The sequence below is a fragment of the Hemibagrus wyckioides genome, linkage group LG14 (genome assembly GCF_019097595.1).
Source record: "Hemibagrus wyckioides isolate EC202008001 linkage group LG14, SWU_Hwy_1.0, whole genome shotgun sequence".
Taxonomy (NCBI): domain Eukaryota; kingdom Metazoa; phylum Chordata; class Actinopteri; order Siluriformes; family Bagridae; genus Hemibagrus; species Hemibagrus wyckioides.
The window spans coordinates 22,751,461-22,772,899 of record NC_080723.1 but is presented as its reverse complement, the minus strand read 5'-3'; the positions used below and the strand labels follow the sequence as shown (position 1 = coordinate 22,772,899).

The 21,439-nt window shown below is 40.3% G+C and overlaps 2 protein-coding genes across 5 annotated transcripts in view; both read left to right on the top strand.

Annotated features, from left to right (window-relative positions):
* The window catches only part of stpg1 (sperm-tail PG-rich repeat containing 1), a 12,905-nt gene extending 7,914 nt beyond the window's left edge, over window positions 1–4,991 (top strand). The window contains exons 8-9 of the mRNA XM_058408778.1: window positions 1–111; window positions 307–4,991. The exon at window positions 1–111 is cut by the window's left edge and continues 80 nt beyond it. Of these exons, the coding sequence (XP_058264761.1) occupies window positions 1–111; window positions 307–380 (185 nt within the window). The 3' untranslated portion in view covers window positions 381–4,991. The remainder of the gene's footprint in view (window positions 112–306) is intronic.
* A 1,372-nt stretch (window positions 4,992–6,363) lies between these two features.
* map7d1b (MAP7 domain containing 1b) overlaps window positions 6,364–21,439 on the top strand; it is a 42,544-nt gene continuing 27,468 nt past the window's right edge. For all 4 annotated transcript variants that reach the window (XM_058408238.1, XM_058408236.1, XM_058408237.1 and 1 more), the window contains exon 1: window positions 6,364–6,746. In XM_058408238.1, the coding sequence (XP_058264221.1) occupies window positions 6,689–6,746 (58 nt within the window). In that variant the 5' untranslated portion in view covers window positions 6,364–6,688. The remainder of the gene's footprint in view (window positions 6,747–21,439) is intronic.

Here is a 21,439-nt window from a genome sequence, read left to right as displayed (position 1 = left end):
ACATTGTGAACTACACCGGACCTCATAAACACCTCATGGCCAGTGCTGCGTTCAAGTCCAGCACACTCAGAGAGCCACACCACACCAGAGGACACGGCGTCCCAGGCCCAGGTGAGGCACTAATATAAATATGCTAATATAAAGGTCAGATTGATGGACATTATCTTTGAATGTATCACAATCTACATCAAATCTACAGGATCATTAACACACATATACTTTTTATTTGTCCTCATTCCTCTATAGCGCTGTTATGAATTTTGCTCTGGTTTTGTTAACCTGATGTGTCTCTTCTTTGTCTATTAGGCTCCTACGAGCCAGACATCCCTACAAAGCGTTCGTTCCTGTTCAATCACGCAAACTTGTGGATCCCAGGGTAGAGACAAGCTTTCAGGAGAAAGACGTTACAGCACTGCAGTCTCTATTTATGGAATACAGACTTTACAGAAAAGACTTAAAAAATAAAATGTTGGAGCTGTATTTGGGAATGTTCCATGAATTTAGTACCCATAAACATCTTATATTGTAATGTACTATAATGTTATTATGTATGACTATTTATCACAATCCATTTTCATGTGTTTAAGAGGATGAGGAAATGGTGACTTTAGTTAATATTAAAAAGGCATTTTGCCTAATGAACAGCTGACTGACTGAGTAACTGACTGACCATTTAACTGAGTATCTAAGTAACTGAATGCCTGACTAACTTACTGACCAACTAACTGAGTGACTAACTGAGTAACTGACCAAATGAGTAACTGAGTGACTAAGTAACTGACTGACGATTTAATTGACTGACTGAGTAATTGACTGACCATTTAACTGAGTGTCAAAGTAACTGAATGACTGACTAAATAACTGAGTGACTAACTAAGTAACTGACCAAATGAGCAACTGACTGACTAAGTAATTGACTAACTGACTAAGTAATTGACTAACTGACTGACTGACTGAGTCACTGACTGAATGACTGACTGACAGTTTAAGTGACTGACTGAGTAAATGATTGACCATCTAACTGTGTCTAAGTAACTGAATAACTGGCTGAGTAACTAAATGACCAACTAACTGATCGACTAAGTAACTGACCAAGTAACTGACTGACTGTATCAACTATCTAACTGACTAACAGTCTGACTAATTAAGTTCATTCCAAACTGAATGAGTAACTAATTTACCAGATATCTGTCTAACTGACTGACTGAGTAACTGACCATTTAACTGACCGACCGATTAAATGAATAACCTGAGTGTATTATCAACTGCCTGAGCAGAGTGCAATGGAGAGATTGCCTTAACTCAGCTGTGAATATGGCACCATGTCAGAAATGTGAAACATTTTACAGCCAGCTGTTCATTTTCCAATATCTTACATTTATCATCCATTACTGTGGATGCAGAAATTAGCCTGTTGCTAATCAGGGTCTAACAGCTGAACGCCTGAGACTAATTAAACCCTGTTCCTGCTTAACAGCTGATTCTGGATCAGTTAGGCTGCGTACAGTTTGCGTAACACACTGATCCTGGGTCAGTCATAGAGCGGGGGGGAGTAACAGGAGCTCGGAGCCACAGCAACTGTGGAGGACTGACTGAGGGTGTGTGTGTGTGGGGTGGGGGGTGCGTCAATGCAAGTAATGTGGCAGGACGCAAATCAGCACCACATGACTTTAAATACAAATTTAACCAGAGCTCTGCTATGAAAAGCCTCCATGCTGCTGGATGTTGTAACCGTATTGTCTAACTCCGTGGGCGTTAATCTTATGACTTCCTCCAGCCTCCTTCCTTTCCAGCGATGACTCTTTGTTGTCAGTTTAACACCAGATCCTTCTCGGGGCTTCTACGAGATCAAGAGTTACGCAACAGCCCCAATCCAAAACATTTCTGACGTGGCGTGTGAAGATATTTCCACAAAGTGAAGAAAAGAGAACCGATTCAGATTTCTGACAGCTGTTGGAGCACGTCACGGGCGAGAGCCGAGTCAGAGTCACGGCAGCTGGTACTCAAGGCACAGATGCCTGACTTTCCAAACAGTCCCGGACGTCTGACACGTTCTCTATACCACACAGACAGACAGATCACGTGGTTTAAACAGATGCAGTATTGAGGACCTGGACCCTTGAAGTGACCTTAGTGAACTTTTTCAGGAATCTTTAAAGTCTGGGAGCGTCACGCCCCAGAGTCCTCCACATTCTCCACTGAAACAAAAGCTTCTTTTTTACTCTCCACAGCTATCAAACAGAAATAGGAGAGTTTTCCATAACACTGACGTCACTCCTGGGTTGTCCTTGGGCTTCTCAGCAGCACAGGTTTCTTCATGATTATCTATTTTCATCCCAGCAACACCAGTCACATCAGAGACGAGCTCACTGGCTGATCACTGGAGCTGAAAAGTCCACACCATTTTGTGTGAATTCACCTCACCTCAAAATAAACCCTACTGCATTCTGCAAGACTACGAAAACATGACATAACATGTTCCCTTATTTATCCCTTATTTTCTCATGGAGGTTCTTCTCGCCACCATTTCCTCTGGTTTGCTCATCAGGCATCCTTTAAAATGTAAAATTTTATTATTTATATTCTGACTTGATATCTTCCTGTAAAGCTGCTTTGCATAATGGTCCATACAGATCGAATGGATTCGAGTAACATCATTGTTTTTGCAAAGATCTTTAATCCTTCAAACTTTATCCTGGTCAGGATCGCACCAGATCTGGAGCTAATTCCAGGAACACTGTAGGAGGAAAACAGAAAACCCGGATGAAACGCATGTGGACTCTCGAGATGTACTTTATACACAATCCACCGTAAGATAAAGTTAGAAACTCTTGAAAGGTGACGACTATAAAGAAAGTGGGCGGTGCTGCTGACCTGGGACATAAATAAAAAACACATTACTGACTGTTGAAAAACTTCATGAGGTCCTGATTTTCCTCACACACAAACACACATATGTAACGTTCATGAGAATCTGGGCAAGTCCCTGCAGTGTAAGCGATTTCTTTTCACTTAATCGCATCTGCGATGATATAATCTGCTATAAATAGGGTGCGAGTGCAGGGAATCCCCAACCTTCAGTTTATTTGAGCATCAAACGGCACCGAGGTTCACAGCATGCGGTTATGGAGATGCTTTTTCTCCAGATTCTGTCATATTTCTGACCTGAAATATTCAGCTTTATGCCCTGTTTGGACGGGATTCATTTATCATCGCTAACAGATATTCCTCTCGGATCCAGACAGCAATAAAAAGACCAGATGAGGAGCGAGTTTCTAGCAGGTTGTATTTTCTACAAACCCAGATGTTTATGAGGTGCAGGAGTTGAGAAGAGACACTGTTCTGGCTCATACTTCAGTTAGAAAGACAATAAAGCAGTGATCAACATTACACTCGCACCTCTCAGGATCAGAGGAAGGGGAAACGATGTGTACTCACACTCGGAAACCCGAGCAGTGAAGCATATTTTTTTCCCCCAATGTTAAGAGATAACATCTGATCATCAGGACATATGAGTTTGGAGGAAAGAAACAATCCAGCTTGTAATTTCTGGCTGCGGGAATTCCTGTGGTCATTTATTTTCACGTGAATATCATTCCTTCATCAACTTTGCACAGAACCACGACTCGCTCTATTAAAGCCAGGCGCTTCGGAGAAAATTCTGAAGAAAATTCCTGAGCAGCGTTTTAATTTCTCTGCACCACACTTTAAAGAGGTGACTCCCTTTTTCACGGTCATATGTAAGTGCTATATACGCTACATGAACACAAGTACCGGGACACGCCTCTTAATTATTGACTTCAGGTGTAAAAAAAAAATCTAACACCTAACTTATGGATCGTTCTGAAGAGCTCAGTGAATTCAAGTGTGGTACTGTGATAGGTTAGTGTGTGAGATTTCGTCCCTGATAGATATTCCACAGTGTTATTGGAAAGTGCAGAAATTTAGGAACAGTGCCAACTCAGCCATGAAGAGGAAGAACAGGTATAGTCAGAGAGCAGGATCTGGGGTGCATGCCCAAACAGTGGCAGTATGATGGGTCTGTCTGGGTTTGGTGGACACCTGGAGAAATTTGGTGGAGGAGAGATAATGGTATGGGGCTGTATTTCAGGGCCTGGACTAAATCCCTTAGTTCCAGTGAACACCAGAACATTTTGGACAGTACTATGCTTTCAGTGTACAAAGCAAGGTCCATACAGACAGGGTGGATGAGATTGGCGTGGAAGAACTTGCCTGGCCTGCACAGAGCCCTGACCTCAATCCCAATGAACACCTTCAGGCTGAGACTGCAAGCCAGTCCTTCTTGTCCATCACGGTGCCTGATCTCGCAAATGTCTATTAGATAAATGAGCAAAAATTCCCACAGAAACTCTCCAAGATCTTGTGGAAAAAGGAGTGGAAACTGTTATAGCTGCAAAGGGGGAACCACATGTACATCCTGACAGTGATGCAGGTCTGTTAGAGACCAAAGAAATCCACAGAGCTGTTTCAGACCTCAGCACACTGAGAGGATTTACACATGCAGACTGCACTGCTATTAGCTTTCATTACTCTTAGTCTCATTAGTGTGTGTTACAAATAATACACACCGAGCATGCATTATATCCAACAGCTGTATCTGAAGGAGAAGAGAATTCATTATCTTTCCTTTCCTTTCCTTTCCTTTCCTTTCCTTTCCTTTCCTTCAATCCTTTCTTCCTTCAATCCTTTCTTTCCTCCATCCTCTCCTTACTTCTGTCCTTCTTTCCTCCCTTCCTTTCTCTCCTCCTTCCTTCCTTCCTTCCTTCCTTCCAGAATATGACTTCACTCACATATAGTGTGTGTGTGTGTGTCTGTGTCTGTGATATGACTAGATCTGTCCGTCATCATTAATTCAGGCTGAACAGAAAGCTCCTGAACTGCAGGAAATGATAAAAGCAGGTAAATATTAATTAAACATGTAACTAATTACACTTTTATCATTTTTCCCCTGAGACTCTTCTGGCTGTAATAAAGGCTTTATTTCACACTGTTGAGAACATCTGGAATTTTCATTACAGCATTTACACTTACACTTATAGAACATATTATTATTATTATTATTATTATTATTATTATTATTATTATTATTATTATTATTATGTACAAAAAATTACATATTTTGTGGAACATTCTGCACATTTTATAGCAGGAAAAAGTTCTTTTACAGGTTTCACATGAAATCACATGACTTTTTTGAAATTATGCTTTGGTTCTAAATAAATATAATTTATTTTATTTTAATTATATTTAATTATATAATTATAGTAGAATTATATACAATATATTTATAACTAATTATGACCTGTAAATAATTATAAATTATCTATAATATATATTTATTCATGAACATTATAAGTATTCATATTTATTACTTAATAATTAATATTTATAAATATCAATTTACTTTAATTATATTTTAATTATATTTAATTATATAATTCTGATAGAATTATATACAATATATTTATAACTAATTATGACCTGTAATTAATTCATTATCTTGAATACTTATTTATTTATTTATTTATGAATATTATAAATATTTGTATTTATTATTTGATAATTGATATTCATAAATATTAATTTATTTTAATTATATGTAATTATATTTAATTATATAATTATAGTAGAGTTCTATACAATATATTTATAACTAATTGTGTATAAATGTAATATAACTATAAATAATATACACATGTTTAACAATTAATATGACAATTTATCATTTAAATAAATATCTATTTGCTTGTTTTTAAATAACTATAATTAAATAGCATTTTTTGAAATATTGGATAGAATAATAAACAACCAAACAAACAAACATAAATAAATAAATAAACAAATAAATACATTTATAAATTTATAAATAAAATAAATAAATAAATTGTGGTTTATTGGGTTATTTGTCGTTCTTTTTGAGGGAAAAACAATACAAAATCAAGCATTATTATTTTACTTCAATTATTTTTCGATATTTGGGTCAAAAAGAGGTCCAGACTTTCACTTTTAATCATCACAACTTGACATCCAGTCCTTTCTATTTTTGCCGAAGTGAAGAATTTCTTCCACTGCTGCTGGGACGGAGAAGGAGAGACTTTGTAGAGGTGGAACCGCTGAAAAACTGTTTTATTATTTTCCTTATTCGCATAAAAACCCAGCTTGAAAACATAAAAGACGTCTTAAATTGTGTTTTTATGACGTTATTGCAGATTTTTACGGCGTTTTGGGGGAATTTGCTTTAGTTGTGTGGTTTTTATGAAGTCGATCTCCCCCCTGTTTTCCCCCGGGTAGATGGTAGAGTCCGGTATAGATCGGCTGTTCCTCAAAGGCAGTTTCATTGCGGCGGGGTTGGCAGGGTAACGGGCTGGAGCTCCGTGCGGTCTGATTTTGTTTTTGTATATATTTTTAAGTATATTTAATAAAACCAAAAGGGTATTTTTTCATTTTCCGAAGCAGGACGGCTTCTTGTTTGAATATCCGGTGATAAATCTGTCTTTAATATTTTGTAAGAAGGCTGGAAGAGCCGCTTTTGTTCGTGGCTGAGGTTTTTTTCTTCTTTTGGGATTGACTGATGGAATGACGGAGTGTGCAGAGGAAGAGCAAAGAGCTTAAACACACACACACACACACACACACACACACACTGAGAGAGAGAGTGAGAGAGAAAATGGAGAACAAAGATCTGGAGATGAGCTTGGAGGAGAAACTGACTCTGAATGATAAAGGTAAGGTGCAGAAATGTCAACTCTCACTTTATTTATTTATTTATTTATTTATTCATTTGTAATTTTCCGGAGTTTATAAAGTCCTAAAGTCGTGTCATGTCCTTCCTCTGACTCTGAGCTTCCTCCAGCATGGAGATACAGTGTGTGTTGCTGATATCACAGTAACAGGAGGACATTAGGAGTCAGGGACACACCCTGAGAGACTCCTGTTATTGTGGGACAGAGGTTAATGTATTTATTTTACAGCTGGAATAAACAAACTGCTGTGTGTTTCACATCCACAGACTCACACACACACACGCACACACACTCACACACGCACACACACACACACGCACATACACACACTCACACACACACACACTCACACACACACACACACACACACACACACACACACTGGGGTTTCCTACTTCGTTTCCTACTTCGTTACATATGCTACGATTAGGGGTCCAAGCACCAAGTGGTAGAAAGCCTTCTTCTTCCTCTTATTTCTTCTTTATCATCATCTTCATCATCATCATCTCCTTCGGTTGTTCACTGGAGGTCAGGCCCTAATATTCACCTCCCTCAAATCATTTACTTTTTCTTTATTAGTCATAGGGGTCCAAGCACCAAGTGGTAGAAAGCCTTCTTCTTCTTCTTCTTCTTCTTCATTAATTGTGGACAAATCATCTCATATAATTTATATCTATTATACTTTGTTTATTTGTTTATTTTGTTTATTTGAGCCCAATCATTTATCTTGTTCTTCTATCTTCTTCTATCTTCTACATCTTCTGGTGCTAGCCTTAAATTCCGCTCCCTCACTGTTCTGTGTGTCTTAATAAGAAGTGAAACCTTCAGTATTTAGGCTAGCGTTCGACCCGCTCGGACCCAGCTTCCTGTTTTTGAAAAGTCTTTAATGAAGCAGTTTATGACGTTAATGATGTTAAGTTCAGCTCATGAATGAAGAGAAAATCAAGGAAAGGGAGGAAGGAAGGAAGATGGAAGGAAAGCTGGAAGGAAGAAATGGTGGAAGGAAGGAAGAAGCAAGAAAGGCTGGCAAAAATGAAGGAAGGAAGGAAGAAGGATAGAAGTAAGGAAGGAAGGAAGGGAGGAAAAAGGAAGGAAGAATGAAGGATAGAAGGAAGGATGGAAGGAGGAAAGCGGCTGATTCGGAGACGATCTTCATGACATGGAGAATTTGTAGCATGTGTAGACACTCAGGTATCGTATTCTGTATACTTTATGTACCTAGATTAGGGGTCCAAGCACTCTGTAGTGGAAATCTCCAGCTTCTCTCTCTTCTACAGATGTATTTCTGGGTCATTTCTCTCCATCTGTAGACGGAAAGCGTGTAACATTTTGATCAGTAACAGAAGTCCTGATTTTAACACTGCTTGCAAAAGTTCTCATCTTTTGATAAAATGTAGGTTTAAATCTGAGAGACTTTTCTGAGCTTTTCTGAGATTTTGTGCAGTTTAAATGTTGTTATTATTTTTTCGGGGTCCCAGCACTCGCTGTGTCGTTGTCTGTTCTAATTATAATAATAACAGTTATTATTCCTGTGGATGAGACGCGCTAGCATGCCGCATGCAGGCTGTAATTTGAGGCAGGTTCTCCAGGCTGCAGTGGGAAAGAGTCGTTAATTCAGATCCTGACATTGAAATAAGGACGGAGTGACAGACCCCTCGGCTTCAGGCACGTGGCCACAGGACCACGGTTTTTTTTTCTTTTTTTTGCAGCAGCATGCTGACGTTGCGTATCTCAAAGACGAGCTCTTTAGCCTGCGACCTCTGCGTCCTCGCTGTAGCTGCATTCAGAACCTCCTTCAGACGGTTTTCAGATCTCTAATCAGGATTCTAGGAAACCGGACCCTGGGTGTCAGGAGAGACGTGTTTGTCGAAGGAGTGCACAAGGATCGGTGTACACTCTCTGAGGTTTTAAAGAGAGGATCTGCCCGAGGGGAAGAGAGAGAGAGAGAGGGAGAGAGAGAGAGAGAGAGGGAGAGGGAGATAGCAAGAATGAGAGGGAGATAGAGGGAAAGAGAGAGAGAGAGAGAGAGAAGGAGAGGGATATAGAAAGGAGTAGAGGGAGAGAGAGAAGGAGAGGGATATAGAAAGGAATAGAGGGAGAGAGAGAAAAACACATTCCTCCTCTGTGACTCTTTCCAAAGCAGACCTGCTCTTACTAAAGGGTCATCATCAAACACCTTATTTATTTATTTATTTATTTATTTATTCATTCATTCATTCATTCATTCATTTGTTTATTTATTTATTACCTTTTATTTTTCATTAAGTAAAATCCAGGACACATGGCCCTGCTCGTTTTTTCCCCTCTTTTTGTGTGTGTTGTGAATGTTCTGATAAATCACCTCTCACTAAATCTATTTCACCTCCTGCCCTGTTCAACATCAGCGTGTCTTACCTGCTGCATATAAGCGCTTATAACATTGCCTAGACTGACACACTCCTTTACTCTGTGTTCAGTAACATCCCCTGTGATCAGAGAGAATAGACGATGATGTAACATGGCCACAGGCTCGCGTAGGGAAGACCTTCGACTGGTGCGCTCCAGTTACAATGATACCTTCTACTTTATTATTACTATTATTATTATTATTATTATTATTATTATTATTATTATTATTATTATTATTAACGTTAGGGGTCCAAGCACCTGATGAGATATTGATGTAGTAACTGACAGTAGGAAATATGTTTTAGAAAATTAGAATTGATTAGCGGGAATGGAAGGTAACACACACACACACACACACACACACCTGGAATGTTCAGGTTAGAATTTATGCCCAATTTCTAATCCTAGTATAGAACATTATCTCTGTATAGAATTAAACGTTATTTTAAAATAAAATAAATAGGAATATTATCCATCGAAACAAAGCTTCCTCGAGGAATGCTCTTGTTCCTGTATGAGTGTTTATTAGAAGACGCTTGCTTCGTCCTTTGCTTAAGAGCTGGACTCCAGGAGTGCACTACTCATGAATATTCATCATGTGGGCGCGTCCAAAGCTGCCCTCATCCTGATCAACTGAGTCGACATCCTTTCCTCTGTTCATCTATTCAGGATCAAATAAAAACATCTGGAAGTCGATTAGCGTGGTGTCGAGCCTCGAATTCCATTACAGGAAGTCATCCTGAACGAGGCCGACTCGCTGAAGTGAAAACTCCTTCTCTATAAAAGGCTTTGACTCCATTTCACCTGGTTCTGGGTTCTGGACTTGGTCTCGGTGTCTTAGACTAGAATGTTCCAGTTGCTAAAAAGAAATATCCCACAATGCACCACAAACACCAGGAAGCATCCTCACTCACTCACTTGCTAGGAATATGGACGGCGTATTTTCTAAAAAAAATAAAATAAAATAAAATGGCGGAGACGATGTAAGTAACTCGTTCTGGATGCTGTGTCTCTGAAATGATGATTAAGTGTTTAATGATTTCTGAAGTCCACTAGCTAGCCTCATGACAGAGAAGCATGGGATGAAGTTAAGACATTTAAATGACGTCTGAAACTGAAATATTTCATATCTCGGGGTTTTTACGCCAAATGATGGGTTACGTCATCGAGGTGGAGTGACTCAGAGACTTTACCAGTGACTATATACATGGAGCTTCACTACCTAGGGTGCTAGAGAGCGGATTGAGACGCAGCCTTCCCACAAACCTGCTGAGAAACGTTCCTCTACACGCAGCTTATTGTACACCGATCAGCCATAACATTATGACCACTGAGAGTATCTCCTCATCATTAGTAGGTGGGATATATTAGGCAGCAAGTCAACATTTTGTCCTCAAAGTTGATGTGTTAGAAGCAGGAAAAATGGACAAGCGTAAGGATTTGAGTGACCAAAAGGGCCGAATTGTGATGGCTAGACCACTGGATCAGAGCATCTCCAAAACTGCAGCTCTTGTGGGGTGTTCCCGGTCTGCAGTGGTCAGTATCTATCAAAATGATCCTGTAGGTCCTGTAAGTTGCGAGGTGGGGCCTCCATGGAGGACCTGCTGCTAACATCTTGGTCCAGATACCACAGCACACCTTCAGGGATCTAATGGAGTCCATCATGCATCGACGGGTCAGGGCAGCAAAAGGGGGGCCGACACAATATTAGGCAGGTGGTCATAATATTATGGCGGAGTGTGTGTGTATCAGTGTTCACTCTGATGACTGAAAGGTTGGTTTAGAGGAAATGAAACTCTTCACATGACCTCAGAGAGCCACTCATCAGTAGAAGCAGAAGGAAACCAAAACACAGGGCTGATGATTCACAGTCCAGGGAAATAAAGCACCGCTCCAACGCTTCTCATTTGCATACCATTAAAACTTCACCCGAAACTTTGCATATGTAACTGTCGCATCACTTCCTGTCACCGAGAGTCAATTATTTCTTAAAAAGTTGCGACTGTTTCGTGTCTCAGAAAGTCGTAAAAATGTAGAGGAAGCAGAAGAGCAGGAAGTGTGTGACGCACCGCAGGAAGGAGAGAAGGAGAATTCCTGCTGGACAAATGTGTCTGTAATATCCCAGGATTCCCAGGCATGCGAGCTTCCCAAACCGGAATGTTCACACACGACCATAGTACACTAGCAGAGACTTTCCCCTGGGACGTGTGTGTGGGGTGTGTGTGTGGGGTGTGTGGGGTGTGTGTGTGGGGGGGTGTATGTGTGTGTGTGTGTGTGTGTGTGTATGTGTGTGTGTAAATGATGAGGTAGAACAGCTCTGTACTCCATCATCAGGGGCTTTACAGCTGTTTGTGTTCGAGAAACTCGTCCAAGACCAGACTTGTTCAAAGAGATACCTTTTACCTAACAGGAAGACACGTCTCTCTCTTTCTCTCTCTCCCTCTCTCTCTCTATTTGTTATTTGTCTCTCTCTCTATCTGTTTCTCTCTTCTTCTCTTCTCTCTCTCTCTGTCTGTCTCTCTGTCTCTCTCTTGCTCTCTTCTGTCTCCCTCTTTCTGTCTCTCTCCATCTCTCTGTCTCTCTCTCTCCTCATGTTATCTGTCTCTTTTCATCTCAAGCGGTTTCTCTCCCTCTCTCCATCTCTCTCCCTCTCTCCATCTCTCTCCCTGTCTTTGTCTTTCTTTCTTTCTTTCTTTCTTTCTTTCTTTCTTTCTTTCTTTCTTTCTTTCTTTCTTTCTTTCTTTCTTTCTTTCTTTCTTTCTTTCTGTCTCTGTCTCTGTCTCTCTCCCTCTCTCTCTTTCTTCCTATCTATCTCTCTGTGTCTGTCTCTCTGTCTCTCTCTGTCCTTCTCTCTCTCTCTCTCTCTCTCTCACGTAAGAAATACGCCACTGTTTTTGAACAGCCTTCTCAAAGAGGTGGAGTCGTTGCTATGGTAACCCAAGACTGTACAGTTGAACGGGTCACGTGGCTAAAAATACGTCATCGTTTTTGAACAGCGGTCTCAGCGTGGCCTTAACCCCTCACCTTCTGGCCAGTCGGAATCCTGACCAGACCTGAGCAGCAAAAATCCTTGTCACAGGAAGCCACAGGAAGCAGGAGCCCATTTTCTAATGCTGCTGAAATCACAGCGTCATGCCTTATAACATGTTCCTCCCCCTCCTCTTCCTCTTCCTCCTCCTCTTCCTCCTCCTCCTCGTCTCAGAGATCCTGATGAAACATTTCCTGGCTGAGATTCCAGACTGCATGACCGCTTGGATATAACGCTCGGAGTCTCTGGGCCAGAGGTCCAACTAAGCACACGTCTGACTGGCCGCTTCACTGTACCAGAGATTACACTGATCGCAGATGTAAGGGCCGGTGCAAAAGTTTGTGCACCCTGTGTGTTGTAAGGAACTGCAGAATGTGAGATTCTACACGTTATACATTATCGGCTTTATTCCAGCGATGGAGTGAGGAAATCTTTTAAATTTGCTTAAAAATCTTTGGGAAAATGATTCTAATTATCGTATAGTGAGTTGATTTGAAACATAACTGCATTATGAGACTTTATAAGGCACTGATTGGAAATATATGGATGATATTTTTTTATTGTATATTTACATTTATCCTACGTCGAATTCAGGAGTAAATAACTTCATCGTTGATTATAAATGACTCTGGTGCACTAAGTAGTGGACAGGGTTAAGGAGACGCTCTGAAACCGGAACATACCATTTCCAGGTGTGGGGGGGGGGTCTGATCATGCTAGATTACACACAGTTACAGTAGCACCACGCTGACGTGTTTACCCTCACCGTCTCGTACCGGCTCACACCTCCGCAGCCCCGGAGTCTTGATTATGTCACATGTGAGAGTCACACATGGTGTTTAAACAGCGCAGAATTTCACACAGCTCAGCAGACGTGATGAAGAACCTGACAAGGCTGATAGCAGGACTGACAGAACTCCTCCTTTATATCCTACACAAGGCGAGAACTTTTTATTGCTCCCTTTTATCACTTCCTTTTTATCCCTCGTTACTTTACGCACCTGTTAATGAGGCGAGTCAGGAGGGACCTGAAACATCAGAACCTATCCTGTGTCCTGTGCCACTTTGTGAGGTGCATTTTTAGGAAAAAGGGGCGGAGCAAATCAATTGCTCGTTTTTTACAGGTCCTGAATGTTACAGACGGCAGCTTTAATTACATTTAATAGAACACAACCAGGCCGAGGGAACTACTTCCACAGATGTTCTACAGCTGTAAATGTAGCTATAAATGGATAAAACGTACAACATGAAACTAGGATCAGCATCGCTGTGGTGGAAGAGGAATAAATCCTGGACGGACATGAAGCTCTTACTGCTGCGTTTCAGACTGTTTTGATCAAATAGCACCAAGGAGGAAACAGGAAATCGCTTCCTTGTCTATTTTTGTTCCTCACGTGTCTGCTTCTGGTCACAGCAGTTCGCCTGGATGGTCAGGAACGAGAGAAAGGGAGGGTGAGTTGAAATGTGTCAGGAATATACATTAAGGAGAGACAGAGGGGGAAAGAGAGAGAGAGAGAGATGGAGAGAGAGAGAGAGAGAGAGAGAGAGAGAGAGGGAGAAGGGGAGACACTGAGAGAGAGAGAGAGAGAGAGAGAGAGAGAGGAGAGAGAGAGAGTGAGTGAGAGAGACAGAAAGAGAGAGAGAGAGAATGGGAGACAGAAAGAGTGAGAGAGAGAGAGAATGACAGAGGAGAGAAAAGTAAGAGAAGCCACATTTTCTCTCCGAGTTCCACCACGTCAGCGCTCGGCTCTTCGCCATGACGTCAGGGGTCTCAGAGGAAGCTGAGGAAACGTTCCGTCCATCCGCTCAAGGGCTCCTCTAGCAGTGTGAATATAAGTGTCTGAACCACGCCCATAACGCTCTGAACTGCTAATAAAAGAAATAAATGTTATTATATATTAAAAAATGATAAGTGAGAACACAAAGACAAAAAATGTTTTTTTTAACTCAATTAATTTTGTAGAACTTCTACACACCAGTTTAGTTCCTGTTCTTTCTTCCATTATAGCAGCTGTAATGATTGTTCAGTTCCAGCTTCATCTCTGACCGTTACAGGGCTCTGAGACTGGAGGCTCCTTCCACACACGTTATGAGTCCCACTGAATGAGCTGTTACTATGGAAACAATAGCACTTCAATATAAGCCATCTTACGGAGAATTAACCGGCCAATCAGAATCCAGAATCCGAACGCTGCAGATTAAAGTGTTCATTTTATTTGATCCAAATGTTAGATTTAACTTTAACATTTAGGCTAGATCGTTTGAAACGCGAGGTCGTTAGCAGACACTATCAGCATATAGAACGTAGAAATGCGTCTCCGTCTCGTCTCTTATGTAAACAGATCATGTGACCCCTCGTGGTTCTCAGCCGTTCGGACACTCGACGTTCACAGTCAGATTCTGTGTTCGGAGTGAGATGGGAATAAACGACAGAATAAAGCGTGGGAATAAACGACAGAAACAGAACAGCATGAGAAGCTGCAGAAATGCTAATTCTGTTCAAACACTTATTATGTATGTAAATATATGCAGATGTATGCAGATAGGCAGCTCATTTGTAATTCTGTAATTAGGTACAGTTGTTCACGTTGAGCATTGTTCTGTGCCGGGATTACTTCCTGATGGAGGTTTGTTTGTGTCCTGGACGAGTTCTCTGGGTTCTCGGGTGAATTAAATGGCTTGAGAGAAACGTGTCCTTTAAGAGCTGAGGGTGAACACCGAAGCCCCGCCCACTTTACAGCCCATAAAGATACAGTCATTCTTCTTCACTTCAGCATCTAAACAAAATAGCCATAAGTGAAGGAAGGAATTTCTAGCTGCTATAAATGTTTTATTATCTTGTCCTGCATCACATTCACGCCATGGACAACCGGGCAGGACATCTTTAACCATCATCATGGCTATAAGTTGTGCTGTTCTCTTACACATAAACATTCTTTGCTAGCTTCTTGAATGTGTGTTATGCTAGCGTTAGAGCTCTGTGTTTGTATTCCGGATATATCAAATATTTTGCCTCTCTCGAAGCATCTGATTGTCCCCGCCCACTCTGTTCTTTGGAGCCATCTACTTGACCACACCCCCTCCCTTTCTCAGTGCATCTGGTTGTCTCTGCCCACTCTGTTCTTTGGAGCCATTTACTCGACTACACCCCCTCCCTCTTGTGAAGCAGCTGATTGGCCCCACCTACTCTGTTCTTTGGAGCCATTTTCTTGACCACACCCCTTTCCTTTCTTGAAGCATCTGATTGGACCTACCCACTCAGTTCTTTGAAGCCATCTACCTGACCACACCCCGTCCTTCTCTCAAAGCATATGGTTGGCCCTGCCCACTCTGTTCTTTGTAGCCATGTTCTTGACCACACCCCCTCTCTCTCTTGAAGCTTCTGATTGGCCCCGTCCACTCAACAATAGTGATAAGCTTCAGAAATAATTCTGTATTTAAAACGTGTATGAGGGAGCATCATATACAGAACATGAACTACAGTTTGGAACAAAAAATAAAATTAAATATAATTATATATAATATAAAATACAATACTTGCAGCAGTGTGTTTGTGTGTGGTTCAGATAGAATACTCCCAGGTTCTTTCTTCTGCTTGTGTAGTCACTGACAGCTGTAGCTCTGAAGTCACGTGTGTGTGTCTGAGGTGTGTGTGTGTGTGTGTATAGGGGTGTGTGTGCTCGTCCTCTCACCCGCTACACTCATCACACGGCCAGGCTGCTAAAATTAGTGTCCCAGCTGAGCAAATGGAGCCAGGATGCCACATACACACACACACACACACACACAGAGCTCTTATTTCATGTAGGGGAGAAAGTTTCAGCAACAATCTGAAAATACAACAAAACAATAATCACAAAATATACAAGAAAAATCTGTTTTTTCCATTGACTAGTATCAGAGTAATAATTCCGGCTTTATAACAGCTTTATAACAGCTTTATTACAGGTTTATAACAGGTTTCTTATAGCAATAAAAACAAGCACATGGTCAGGACTTGAATAGCTTTATCACTATGACAACATCACCTCACACACGTACACACTTATCAGAAACACGGGTGGTTCAAAGAACAAGTAAACTTACACACACACACACACACAGATATGAGTGTATACACACTTCCTGCTCTTCTTATGACATCATCCGTAAGGCAGCTGTGGTCTAGAGTTCAAAAAGACGATGCAGTTTCTCACACACACACACACACAGACACACACACACACACACATATACACACACATCAAACACACACTCTCTTTAGTAGTGAAACACACACACCAAACACACACACACACACATTCTCTCTCTCTCTGCTAGTGAAACACACCAAACACACACCCTGTCTCTCTCTCTCTCCCTCTCTCTCTCTGCATGAAAACACACACTCACACAAACACTTCGCTAGTGAAACACACACACACACACACATTGCCAGTGAACCACAGTGTGTATAGTTTTCTGTGTTTCTCTAGCAGTGTGTGTTGTTTTTCTTTGTTGTGTGTGTTGTGTTGTTGTCCAGACTTCAGACTAAACACTGAGTCAGAACTAAACACACACACACACACATCAGTAAACTGCACAGTATCTCGTCCTGCACTCACATTTCATCCAGTCTGCATCCTCACTGATCCTCCAGCTGAACCTCGGGTGTCTGAGAGCACACACACACACACACACACAGCACTGAGTGTATGTCATCATGTCTGTAATACAGGCTTCATGAAGCAGCAACACAAACCTTGCAGCAGAGAAACACGTTCTGTGTGTGTGTGTGTGTGTGAGTGTGTGTGTGTGTGTGTCAGAGAGAGATATTGCTACACTTGCCAGGATGTGTTCATTAGGTCATTGATTTCGGTGTGTGTGTGTGTGTATGTGTGTGTGTGTGTGATTCATGATGTATTTGAATTGTGTTCCTTCCTGCTATTGAAGATGGAGATAGAATTGTCTCTCTCTCACACACACACATCGTGCAGGCTGTGTTTGGAGAAAACAGGCGTCCGGTTGCCATCTGCACCAGCGCATAGCCCACATGCCTGAGGCCTCACTGACCCAGATTCCTTACACACACACACACACACACACAGATATGACCCACTTTAACCCTGGCATTATGATGTGAACTCTGATACTCATGTTTAGTCAAACACCAATAATCTGTTATACAGCACTACAGTCCCCACACACACACACACACACACACACATACACACACTGTATCTGAATGCTCTAGACAGCAAATAAATCCTGATAATGCTTCGATAAACAGGAGTAAAGTGAAAGTACCTTTATGTGGGTCACATGATAAACAGCTGACCCGTAAACAGTGTGCTGTGTTCTTCATGGAATGGTTCTCTAGAGAACCCTTAAATAGTTCTAGCACAGCTCTATCACTCTATATTCACTCTTAGAAATAATGGCTCCAGGGAGAACCAAAGAACCATTTACTGAAAGGTTCTCTTGGAGCCATAAAGAACGTTGTTATGGTCTGAAGAACCTCCTTCCATTACAGAGAACCTCAATGGATACCAATGAACGTTCCACACATGGTCAAGGTTCTCCACCCTGACCAAGAACCATTCTTTTATTTTTAAGAGTGTGGAATTGTAAAACAGACGGTTCCTTTTTTGGTTCTCCAGAGAATATTTCAGCAATTAGTTCTTAAAGGAACCCCTATTTTTCTTAAAGCCATAAAGAACATTTTTACAGTCTAAAGAACCTTTTTCCACTACAGAGAACCTTCTGTGCAATGAAAATGTTCCATGGATGTAAAAGGTTCTACACAGAACCATCCGCCCTGACTGAGAACTATTTAAGAACCTTAAGAAAGAGTTCTTTATCTTGAACCATTCTGATGTATCACTGAATCCAAGTTCACAGTGTAAAATTTATTTCAACAAATAAACATCATCATTGTGTTGTGAGTATAGTGATAAAGCGAGACTCCGCCCCTTTACCGGAGTCTTTCATCATTTCTTATTTTTCTTCACACTTTTAATCTTCTCTTTGATCTTTTCTCAAATACCAGAAGTATTGGCACCCTTTTCACCTCAAGCAGTCTTTCAATTAGAAATATACTGTGTTTTAATGAAACATCCTCAGCTATCTCCAAGGGGTCTACACAGAACCATTTTTTGGGGGTTGGGGGGGGGGTAGATACAGAACCCCAGCGTTCTATATTGAGCCCTAAGGAACCTTTTTTTTTTAAAGAGCTGTTTATCTTCAGTAAAGGCCGATTTCTGATAATAATTCTGTTTGTACTTCCATATGTGGTGAGGCTCAGAGTAAGGAGAAGTTTATTTCAGGTGAGGTTCTGTTACATGGAAGGAGTCTCCAGTGTCGAGCGATCACGTCACGTCACATATCGGAACCAAGTGTGCTGCTGTGTGGGATTTTTCCGGATAGGGATTCCAGATGTAGGAATTCCTTATTTACGAGATTATTCAGTTAGACATTTTGACATGGCGGCTAATTCCACACGGTCACCTCATGGTCATCATCTCTCCTGTTTTCTTTTCTTTTTTATTACATTTGTACAGATATCTAAAATGTATTATCTCAGTTACAGAATGAGACAGGAAGTCTGATAAGAGGAGAAACAAGAAACAAACCAATCAATACAGCAACAGATGATAAATAAATAAAAATAATAATAAATAAATAAATAAAAATAAATAAATAAATAAATAAATAAATGAAAAAATAATGAATAAATGAATTAATTTAAATAAATAGAAATTTAAAAAATAAATAAAAAAATATTAATAAATACATTAAATAAATAAATATAAATATATATACATAAAATTAAAATAAGTGGTCCACCAACAGGACTCTAATGAGAAGGTCCAGTTAGGTTCTGAGTGTTCCTTTGGAAGAGTATTTCTCGAGATGTCATCTCTTCTATTTTATTGGTTCTTCATGACTTCTTCTTGCTTTATGTTTTTATTTTTATTTTTTTATAACTGATTCCATTTCTTAGCTGCTGTCATGTTTAAGGGAAATCTCACAGCGTTAAGCACTTTAGTCACCGAAAGTTGCAATAAATTTGGCTCTTTAAGGTGGATTATGATTATTAGGTGTGACTCTAGTCCGGTGTGGCCTCAGTGTGTTGTAGCGTGTAGCGTGTGGACACGTGGAGCTTCCTGACAGTGCCTGTGTCTGAGCTGCAGAGCCTTTTATGGCTGCTGGTTGATCTCTGTACCGTGTTTATTTTTACCCTCTAGTGCCATCTGCATGGGCTGAAACCTGAACACACACCCCCAGTGTGTGTGTGTGTGTGTGTGTGTATATATATGTGTATGTATGTGTGTGTGTGTGTGTGTGTGTGTGTGAACACCTGACTCATGCACAAGTGTGCACATGCTTGTATTAAACATTGTGTTGCACAAAATAGACACACGCACACACACACACAGCTGCAGGCTTTTCCAGGATAATGATAGGGTAGTACTGTACCTGTTTAATTACATGTTAAAACTCAGGTGTATGATTAGAACAGGAATAAAGTACAGTTGGCTGATACGATTAAAAAATAAATTCTTATCGCGATATTTTAAGACGTTTCTGTGAGGGTCGGCATGTGAGGTTCTGTAAGAAGCTGCCAGAAATACAGCGGTGTTACTTTTCAGAATAAAAATTATTTTTAAAATGATTTTCATTTTCAAATTATTTTATTAGTTTCATGATACTTTTATTTAATGTTTTTAAAAATTACCTAGCACAAAAAAGTGCACAATTTATACAATTATGATGATTGAAATAATTTTGGAATTAAAAAGAAAGAAAGAAAGAAAGAAAGAAAGAAAGAAAGAAAGAAAGAAAGACAGAAAAAAGATAACACAATACCATCAATTTCTTGGAAATTGCTTGTAACATTTCTTCATAAAGTTTCTTAATGTCATAACACTTTTTCAGGTGACTTTAAAAAATTATTTGCAATAAGTTGATGCAATTTTTTAAAAATTATTTTTATTTCAATGTTTGATTATTATTATTATTATTATTATTTTTATTATTATTATTATTATTATTAGTAGTAGTAGTAGTATTTTTATTTCAATGTATGGATGATAATTGGTGATGGAAACGAATGTGAGAAGTGATAAATGTGACCTTTTTAATTTTAATCTAATTTTAATTCAATTTAAATGCACGTTTTGAGCACAAAAGATTAATGCTTTAAATTTTCCCCAAAATTCCAGCGGAATCCCACAAGGAACAACTCTGGGACCGTTTCAGAAGTGTTAGGAAGTTATCATTTTGGAGTACACTGCAGGCTGTGCTGTTATTGGAAACAAATAAACAACAGGGCGGTGTGATGTGGAGTTACTTAAATCTAATTTGCGGATTATTAAAATAGTTTTTTATTTGTTGTGAAGGATGCTTTTTATCCGATTATAGTTACATTGGATGTTAATTGGAACTTCTTCGGTTGAAAATGTTTCAGCTTTTACAGAGATGGTGAATAGTAATGTAGGTCTGGTTTGGAAGCTAAAATTTTTTTTTTGGTATATTTAATGATAGACTTATTACCCAGTGACCTACTTGGCAAGACGGTTTATTTGCCACACAGTGCTGACAGTGCCATGTAAGGGATTTCTGAGGAGATTGTAACCTGTAATTTGCAAATTCCAGCCATTTAATCGCACTTCCACTGAATAAATCTCAAGCAGTTATTTTCTATATATTGTATATAAATCACTCAGAGAGAGGAGTTTATATGGATGTGAGGCTCGAATAGGGGAATGGAGGACTGGGATTGGATGGCGGGATGGGAAAATGGGGATGGGCGATGGGGGGGATAGAGGACTGGGCTTGGATGGGGGATAGGAAAAGGGGGATGGGCAATAGGGGGATGGAGGTCTGGTATTGGATGGGAGATGGGAAAAGGGGGGTGGACGATGGGGGGATAGAGGACTGGGATTGGATGGGGATGGGAGGATGGAGGAATGGGGTTGGATGGGGGATGGGAAAAGGGGGTGGGCGATGAGGGGGTGGAGGCCTGGGATTGTATGGGGGATGGGGAATAGGATAATGGGGGATGGGCAATGGCAGAGGTATCAACCAATCAGCAGGTAGAACAGGATGTTGTTTATAGTACATAAATAGTTTTAAAGATTTTTCCACTGAAAAAACAAATCCCGATCAACAACCCAGAGCCTTAACCACCTGAGCTACCACCACCTCTAGATGTTACAAGATACATTTGCTATATGTCTTGCAACAGAAATGTTTCTGTACATCTCACATACACTGA